Raw genomic sequence first — 10,000 nt, 5'->3', positions numbered from 1 at the left:
ACTTCAGAGTTAATGAAAATAACATGAAGAATAATTATGAAAAACATATAGGCATAAAAGAAATGCACTAAAGATAACAGGAATGTCACTGGTGCAAATTTGTATTTGCTAAATTTAACACGATAGACTGCTAACAACTTTATTACTGTGGTGGTCGATGACGGCAAAGCGGGTCAGTGTCCAAGGCTGTGGTGGAAAGTAGGCATGCTTTGCACTGCTTGGACACTTGCCCCGCACATCCCCACCCCTTACCTCCAACAACCCATCTAGTGTCAACAAAACATGACGGGACGCATGCGTCTTGACTGGCGACCAGAAGTGAATTGTACAATGACCATACCTCTAACACGAAAAAATATATATATAATGATACTTTGGCTTACGAACTTAATTGGTTCCCAGAAAGTGTGTGTAAGGCGAAAATTGTGTATTCCAAACATTAATTTCCCATCGGAAACCATTAAAATGAGAATAATCCGTTCCCAGGTCCCCATAAAACAGAATTTTAAACTAAATAAGCCTCAACCCTACACACAATAAACCTTATTTTATGTATAATAAATGTGTTATGGTATTGTAATTAAGCAAATAAACTGTCCTGCATAACAAAGTTGTTTTATTTCCCTTTGTGATGGTCGATGATGGCTTGATGGAATGGAAAGCTTTTTGTCTCAAGGAGCTCGGGGTTGTACAGCTTAGAAGTTGTGATATTGCAACAGCAACAAATGCAGGCAGACACAGTAAAAACTTCATTAATAGCTGGTTCCCTTGCTTGTATGTTATCTTCAAATTGTACAGATGGCTTGTGCAGGTTATTTGTGGAGCCTGATTGATGGGATATTTTAACCTTGCAGTCTGCCTTTGAACTATCAACAAAGTTGAAACAAGTCTAAATTTCACTGTTTTCTCTCCATTTCTCACCATGTCACTTGTTTTTTTCACTTTTGTTTTTTGTCTCAAGCTCTGTCATCTCCCTTTCATGTGTGTGTGTGTGTTTGTTTCTGTAACCCCTCGCCCCACTCACTGCTGCGCATGTCCCCTCCTTCCTCTACCACGGATATTGACCAATCACGTGCGTCTTTAACCGAAGACTGGGGGCGGGGAATAGAGAGGGGGAAAAAAATCCGGCTGCCATTTTCAGCTTCATTCACTTCAGAGATGGAGCTCCAAGAACCGGATCGTTCGCAAACGACACATCACTTATTGTGGCGCGCCGTGTGTTTCCCGAAAAATAGTTTGTATGCCAAGATTATATTCTCGCAAATTTAACGTTCGTAAGGCGAAAGGTTTGTTAGCTAAAGCGTTCGTAAACCGAGGTATCACTGTCTATAATAAAAATAAATAAAATAAAATGCATATGTGTGATGACACATCTGCAACTTTTGATTTGGGGCACATCTTTGTGGACAAATAAGAACCACCGTAGACTTGAAGTACACCTATCAGACACAGTCTGACCTTAGAAGAGATCTCAAACTCCTCTGATTGGAAACGTCAGAACATGTTAACGGTTAAAAACAGGTGACAGGTGTCACATTCTATGTCAATATTCTAATGATCAAAAATGAGAGCAAAAATACACCCAAAACAGCCATGAACTCTGGTTTCCATCTCCTAAAATGTACTCTCAAGTTGTGGAACAAAGTGAATTCCATCTATATTGATAACTCGAAGAGGAAATACATGTAAAATCCAGTTCATTTAAAACAAAAAAAAACCTCGAATAAACATCATGGGGTATGTTTTTGGGGGGGTGTCTTTTTCGGTCATGTTTTTCCTCATGCTATGTGGAAATGTCTCTGCCTTTTGGCAGACCGTAGTTAAGAAGAAGCTTGTTACGCCGAATGCGAGAATTCCAGCCTTTTATTTTGATGACTGGGTTTGTGCTCTGCCGATGAAAGCCGAGGTTAGTGAGAGCGACAGCTGATGGCGGGGCGTGAGCTCTACAAAACACAGCTGGTGTGTTGCCCGGCATGCACACGCACACACCAGTTCCTCCGCAGTCACCTACGCAATCCATTAGCATTAAAAGGTAACACATACAGCAGAACATTCCGCTATGGAAACTCATTTTATTGTGGCCGAGATGAAGAGACGCATACATGGGAAGGATTTCCAAGTATTAATTGAATGCTCGCAAGCTTCAGGGCACCAAAATCAATAGGAGCATTCACTTAAGGAAATGAGTTGTTGTGATATAAAATTCCCCCAAGACTGCCATACATCACTGGGTGGTGCACAGGAGCTCGGATTTATCCGGAAGCATAACAGACAACAGTCGTTAAACATTTGAATGAAGTCTAGGCAACGAAGGTGGCGTCTCACAGAGCATCTCCTCACGGGAATTCAGGATGAAATCTAACTAAATGTACAACACAATTCAAACTAGGGCATTGGCATCACGACTAATCTCCAGATAGAGAGGTGCCAGATGAGGTGGCTCGGGCATCTGATTAGGATTCCTCCCTGGTGTGGTATTTAGGGCATGCCCCACTCGCAGGAGAGCCCAGGGACGACCCAGGAGAGACTATGTCACCCAGCTGGCCTGAGAATGCCTCAGGATCCACCAGGAAGAGCTGGAAGAAGTGGCTGGGGACAGGCAAGTCTGGGCTTCCCGACTGAAGCTGCTGCCCCCGTGACCCGACTTCGGATAAGTGGCAGACAATGGATGGATGGATGGATCATGAGTCCCGCCTCTCAATAGGTCTAATCGAGTTTCAAGATACCCCAGAAAATAATTTCAAACATGTCACTTATGAGTACAATAATCTCATCTCATCTCATTTTCCGTACCGCTTATTCCTCATTAGGGTCGCGGGGGTTGCTGGAGCCTATCTCAGCTGTCTTCGGGCACGAGGCGGGGGACACCCTGAATTGGTTGCCAGCCAATCGCAGGGCATGAGTACAATAATATAAAAACTAATTCAAAATATCCTGTCAATTGAGCATTTTTCCTACAAAATGGTGCGATGGTCTGCTGGCAAAAAGCAATATCCTCTGAAGAGTCTCGGGATATGTCCCATCACAAGAGCAGAGTGGGGCCCATCAGTGTGGGTAATGCAAACAGCACATGAAAATCTCGACCAGACAGGATCAATTTTTAATAGTCCCACTAGACGCCGGCTGGCGCGCCAACAAACAAACATTAGAAAATACACACAATCAAGCAGAAAATGCGCATGCACTCTTGAGTTATTTGTGTGCTTCTTTGCTTCCTTGGATTTACTCCACATTTGCAAAGGGTTGTAAATGTAAACTGACACTGGCTCCAACGGCTTTGATGGAATTAATGCGGCACCCTAAATTGCTTCAGCAACATTTTTTTAACTAGCAAATGTGGCAATTTAGATGAACACAATTACTTAGATTACATCCGTCTGTTGCTTTGGAAAAGTTTATAGGCATCATTCAGCAGTGCCACTTATGACATTAAAAAACAAAATTAAATAAAAAAATTGCCAGTAGGCTTAATTGGGCTGTTTTCATAAGTTAATTTCATATTCCATCAGCAAGTAGGGTTGTAAATCGCAAGATTTACAATCTCACAATGTTCTGAACTTCTGTCAACATAGTAGTACCTTCATATTGGGTGAATAATGAGTGAGGGTGATGAGCGGAATAGAACAGCTGACCGGAGATCTTCGGACCAAATGATTTCCATCTCAATGACAAAAAAAACTCCATGATATCCTGGCTAGTGTGAGCTTTTTCCTATTTTGATCTATCCAAATGAGAATGAAATTAAAGACTTGTAATTACCGTATTTTCCGGAATATAAGGCACACTTTCAACGAATGACATATTTAAAAACATTTTCCACTGCATTATCAGGGGCACCTTCAATTAATGACATATTTTAAAATGTTTTCCATACATGAGGCGCACCGGATTATGAGGCGCATGGTCATTTTAGGAGAAAATTAGTATCTTTTAGGTGTGCCTTATAGTGCAGAAAATACAGTGCTTGCATGGCAAAACTGATAAAATAAATGTATTATATTGTGGTTTGATATTAGAATCAGGATTCATTTTTAAAGCCCATGAAGTACAACGGTGTAAATGCAACTGTTTGCGACCACTTATGTCTAATTTGAGGGTCATTATGACATTAACCACAGGAAACAAGAGGAAAGGCTGTGTCGCAAAATAAATAATAATAAATAAAAAACTACATTCGATGACGAAGCTAAATATCATAATTGAAAGTTACACGAGAGGGGTGGCATGTACACTGCAACATCAACGTTCTCCTTCAGCTATTTGGACAGAAACAATTGTACGCTTCTGACAGCTGTCGACTCTGAAGTGCACATTAACACGCTTGGGTTGCAACCTTGCGAGGGAAGGTGAGGGTGGGTGAGGTTGAATGTGCTTATTAGTACAGAAGCTGCATCAACTGCTTATCACCAAAACATACTAATGTACTCGCCGTATGTATACTTTTTTGCGTTCAAATACAATATCCAGTTTCATGTGGGTGGCTTCTCCTCAAAAGGACAACATAATCATTAATTAATAACCCTTAGACTTTATGTCAGCTTTTGAGCCACCCGATGAATTAACAATACATCAGAGATGAGGGGCTGATAGCAGCAGTAAAAAATCCCCAGTGTCCTGGGCTGAACTAGAAACTGAGCTGAATTAGAAGTCAGGAGAGGTGATCAAAAGCCCTGGTGCGGGTCTTTTGGAATAATTTGGAGCCAACTTCTTGAACCTAGTGGTTGTCAATGAAAATAATGTTGCTGTAATCAATGACAGACGTGACCGTGTTATGAAACACACTGAAGGGAAGGGTTTGAAAATTTGCCCTCCTGCTATCTTTGAAATTGGACCTGTGCGACACCACGCCCTACCACACGCATCTCCACTAGCAGAGGCATCATGTAAGAACTTCTGGAGGTGGCATGATACAGAGCAGATAAACGACACTATTAGATAACCAAACAGCAGTGGAAGAAGCACAAACACACAGAAAACCAGATTTAAGTCTGAAATGGTTCTTTTACAATTTTGGAGCAAAGTGAGGTCAGCATTATTTACTTCCTGTTTTCTTTCTAGCAAAATGTACTTTTGGAGTCACTCAGGGGTCATTATTGCCTCTCCTTGCGATTCATCTCTTCTTTTTTGTGGTGTGCCATGTGATTTCTCTAATGTGCCTTGATTGAATAAAAATTGAGAACCACAGTCAGTAGGCTAATTGGTGTTTCCGGGAAGACATTTAACACTTCCTGCATCCACTGATCTCCCTCAACAATTATCCTCCTTAAAGCCCTGACAGAGACAACAATCACTTCCAAGAATTAGGACACAGCTGCGTGTCAATGGTGACAGGGTCATTTTCACACTGACTTCACTTCCCCCATTCCTGTCGCATTGTAACGTCATCCCAAAGAAAGTCTTGCTCCCCTCCCCCCTCCAAAGCCAAAGGAAGACACGTCCCGTTTTCGACACTTGCGGTCTTAGTCGGCTGAACGCAGATCCTGTTTCCACCTCTCTAATAATCCTAACGAGCCTCTTCCCTCTGGAGCCGAGTGACAAGCCTACCAAAGTGACCCAATGGTATGACACAGCTTCCAAAATAAAATAAAAATAAAATATATCTATAGTGGGGGCTGGGAACTGGTTACTTCTTTTGTGAGGGGTTTGAAGCAGATCCCGCAACAGTAGTCACAAAACATGGTTGATTTTCATCTGTATTGGTTCAAGGTTTGATGGATGGCTTGGAGACATTTTTACATACAAAATTATGTCACATTATTTTCTGTTGTTGTTATTTTTGACTTCAATATGGCGCCGTGAGAGTGGCTGCCTTTACAGCAGCTTCTGTATTTTTTTGCTGCTGTGAAATGTACATTTCTCCACTGTGAGACAAATAAAAGCTCATCTAATCTAATCTGAGAGAGTGAAATTTCTGAGCCTTGAACTAACAGGCAGGAGACCAAAGAGGAGGTTTATGGATGTTGTCAGAGGACATGAATGTAGCTGGTGTGAGAGAAGAGGGTGAACAAAGGGTGAGCTAGAGGACACTGATTCACTGTGGCGACCCCTGAAGGGAAAAGCTGAAAGCAAAAGAAGAAAGATGAAGATGAGAGACTGAAATTCAAGTTATAGCCTTCACCGCAATGGAGTCTAAAGCATCACTCAATCCAAATGGGGAGCCCACTATCCAATCAAGGAATTTAATTGTATTTATTAGATTACACAACTGGTATTTACAGTTTTTTTCAGGCAAAATAGATAAACTGAGCATGAATGTTGTGGATGCTTGATGGTAAATGTGTACAGGATGTCACGAGGTTAATTATGTTTTCAGATGTGCAGGGTGTTTGTTTTTTTGTTGAACAGATGTCTACCATACTTTTGAGGGAGGTTGCAATTTAGGCCCAAATAGGAAGTGCTCATCCTTGGACAGTATTTGTGTTTTGTCAAAGTTTTCTGACGCTTATTTCTCAGTAAAATAATTTGGTCAAAATCAAAATTAATTTAAGATTTGAGATCAAAGACTTAAGAGTTGGAGCCTCCAAAAACCAAAACAAGCAGTATATTCTGAGACAGATATGGAGACTCTGCCGAGTCTGACATAAATTGAAATACACAAGATTACAAGACCGGACAAAGATCAAGAAATAAAACCGAGACTACAAGCCACCAGGGAGCCTCAAAGCCCCCCACACATACCTAAAACACACACACAGAGCATAAAAAAGAGTGAAACAACATGACAAGGCAGTCTTTGAGCAAGGGATGGACAGTAACTCGCACTTTCATCTGAAGTGAAACATGCCGCCAACACATCAAGGTCAGAGCAGATATGGCCCCCCCACCCTCCCTCCCTCCTCACTCACTCATCCATCAAGACACTCTTTAAATCACCCTTCTACTTTCACCTAAGACAGGCCGACAAGACTTATTCACATCTCAAATATCCACATCTCTCCCATCAGCAGCCGTGGTGAAATAATGCACGTTGCAGTCAGGGAGAGAAGTGGGGTAAGGGGTGGGGGGTTGCACCATGCCTCAACCTCCTCCAAAATATGAGTCAGAATTGTGAGCCCACAAATATACGAAGAAAAACACAGATCGAATAGGCAGCTGGGAGCAAGTGAGGAGGATTATCAAGCAAAAGGGTGGGGAAAACTGAGTTGGAGTCTACCCCAGCTGAGTTTTTGCCAAGTGAGGTGGGTCGCACCCTGCACTGTTTGCCATTCGATCATAAATGTTTCTTGCAGAAAAATAAATATTTGGTCCCATCATCATGTATTCATGTATTGATTTTAGACTGCCGATTCAGTTCTGTATCCTTGAAGGGGTTATGGGGAGGGGAGAAAGGTAGTTAAAAATATAATAATAATAATAATAATAATAATAATAATAATAATAATAATAATATAGCCTGCTAATCGCTTTTTAATCAATAGAGCTGGAGACTTTTTGGTAAGAGAAGTGGAGCACAACCAGGAAAAGTTACCTATCAATCACTGGGCACCTTAACAATAAACCACTCACATTCACAGCTTTGGACAGTTTGGAGTTGCAACGCTTGGAAGTGAATGAACCAAAACAGATATCAGACCTGGATCCTTTGGACTGCAAGGCAAGAATTGCTAACCACCAGGCTCACTGTGCGAACACATTTTCTCTCAAGTGGGGCCCACTGTCGCCCGGTGCCACCTGTTTTCCAGGGACCAGTCATAAACACGGCAGCCACTTACCTTGCTTTTAACGTTGCAGTGGCAGCACACGGTCCACAGGTACTTGAAGGTCCTCCACAGCAGGATGATGAAGAGCCCCCCGAAGAAGGTCACCATGGAGGAGGCAAGGAACGCCCACCACATACGCTGCCCATTATTGTCACACGGGACCTCGGACGAGAAGGGAATGACGACGTCTTGCATTTTGGAGATGAGGATCGAGGATTCGGCGGCGGGGGCTTTGGGCGGCGGAGGGTCGCTATTGCTTGTCCTCATAGAGCTGTCGCTGCCATGGGGGACAGAGCCATCCGCCTCGGCTAGCATAGGGGAGCCTTGGAGAGCCTTGACCGGCGTCCCCAGCCCCACTCACCGGCCATAATGCCCAGGCAACCACGAGAACAAACAATCGCCTCCTTTTCACTCTCTTTCTGGAGCGCCCGTCAATTGTTTGGGGTGACGCGGTCGCATTCAAAAAGCCCGAAAAAGCAGCTTGACAGCGGCATCGAGCACCCGAATTGGATGTTTTAACCCAAAACAGCCAAATGCGAGTCACCGCACGCCATGGTAGACGACGACGGCCGGAAGCCGCCCAAGACAGCTTTAGTCCGAGGTGCGCAGTGGGGAACAACCTTCCAAAAATACAATTTAATAAAGGAAATTAAAAAGAAGAGGAATAAATGGCTCCACGGTGGGGATACTTTGCTCTAGCCGTCTTCCATCTGAGCTTTTTCCTCCTCCCACCTCGATGGCACTTTCGCCAGGCGAGCGTCGTCAGACTGTAAGCAGGCGTTTGGAGCCCAACGAGCCGCAGAGGACTACATGCTCCGACGGACGTCGTCGGTCGAGTAAAGGAGGCTGCGTGAACTCGACCACTAAACGGGCGCCTTTGTGTGAGTAAATGTGTGTGTGTGTGTGCGCGCATGACCGAGAGAGAGAAAGTGTGTGACTGAGTGTGTGTGTTTGTGTGTGTGTTCGTGTCTCCATCCACCATTGAGCGCCTGTCACGACGACGGTAGAATGCTCCACAAGGCGACGCTATTGAGATCAAACAAACAAATAATAGGCGATAGGCGATGACCTATCCAAATGTAATTGCCTACTTCATTTTTATTTTTTTTTTTAAACATCAAATACCGTGTAACATCCATCGTGTTTTTTGAAGAATTTTATTTCTGATATATTTAAACGGGCTGTTCCAGGATATGGTCGATTGGAGCTGAGGTGGGCCAAAACAAACATAATAGGCAATGACTTAGCTAAATATAATTACCCACTTCATTGTTTTGTCAAGGAAAAAACAACAAATACCAATTGTATCTTTTTTTTTTAAAGAAATTCATTTGAGAGATATTTGAACGGGCTGTTCCAGGATGTGGTCGATTGGAGCTAAGGGCAGCAACACCTGATGTTGAAGACCAAAAAATATATATGGTTATATATGTATATATTTTTTTAAGAAGCTAAAAGCCAAACTCTTTACAACGCTAGTTAAAAGAACAATCATTAAAAATAAATTGTTTACACATATATAACTTTTTCAGCATGATGTTTAGCATTTAACTCATGTTTGAAATTATGTGATTGTATTGTCCATAGTGTTTAGATTGTGTTGAAACGATGTGATTCTATTGTCCATATTGTTTAGATTGTGAGTAAAATGGATTAACGTCAACTCTTGCAGTTCTTTAAGCGGGCGGACGTCTTATTGTAACTGATTTTTCTGGATTTAATTTTCCCTTATAAATAACAACCCCTTCTTAAATTAGGAACATAGTTGTTTGTGCAGGTGTGCCAATTGTTTTCACCTGTGGATCAACACATTAAACATAGTACTTCGATTTCCTCAGGAGAGAGTGTTTGTCTTTTCACACCTGTGGGTTTTCATTAAATAAACAACGAAAGTGTGATGAATGTGCTTTCCGGTCATTACAGCTCACATAATAATCGGCTTGGAAAAAAACAGGTGCAGATTGATGAGACATGACTGTAGTACGAAAACAAGGGTGCCTTGCATTTCTGTAGCCTGACCGCTGAAAGGATAGAGGAGAAACAGCTGGCTTTTTTTGGAGGGGGGGCTCGAACAACTGGCAACGGGCTGAGTGCAGGTGCTCTCTGCCACATGTGTCGCAAACTTCCAATAACTTTGATATCTATGATTAAAACAGATTATTTAGTACCTCGACTTTTGACACAGCTAATTGTTTTCCAAACACGAAATTGGCAAATGTTTTGGTCTTGACTTGTGGGAGGAAATGAGAAGTTCCGAGACTACTACAGTAGTAGGAGACAGTTAAACCTCTTGCTATTTT

The 10,000-nt window shown here is 42.4% G+C and overlaps 1 protein-coding gene across 13 annotated transcripts in view; it reads right to left on the bottom strand.

Annotated features, from left to right (window-relative positions):
- The window catches only part of LOC148889303 (calcium-activated potassium channel subunit alpha-1a), a 150,995-nt gene extending 142,417 nt beyond the window's left edge, over positions 1-8,578 (bottom strand). For all 13 annotated transcript variants that reach the window (XM_089011865.1, XM_089011867.1, XM_089011868.1 and 10 more), the window contains exon 1: positions 7,713-8,578. In XM_089011865.1, coding sequence (XP_088867991.1) covers positions 7,713-8,015 — 303 coding nt within the window. In that variant the 5' untranslated portion in view covers positions 8,016-8,578. The remainder of the gene's footprint in view (positions 1-7,712) is intronic.
- Positions 8,579-10,000: the final 1,422 nt, after the last annotated feature.

This window comes from Hippocampus bargibanti, linkage group LG13 (genome assembly GCF_051943395.1).
Source record: "Hippocampus bargibanti isolate YZ-2025 linkage group LG13, ASM5194339v1, whole genome shotgun sequence".
Classification (NCBI taxonomy): domain Eukaryota; kingdom Metazoa; phylum Chordata; class Actinopteri; order Syngnathiformes; family Syngnathidae; genus Hippocampus; species Hippocampus bargibanti.
This window is presented reverse-complemented; position numbering and strand designations above follow the sequence as displayed.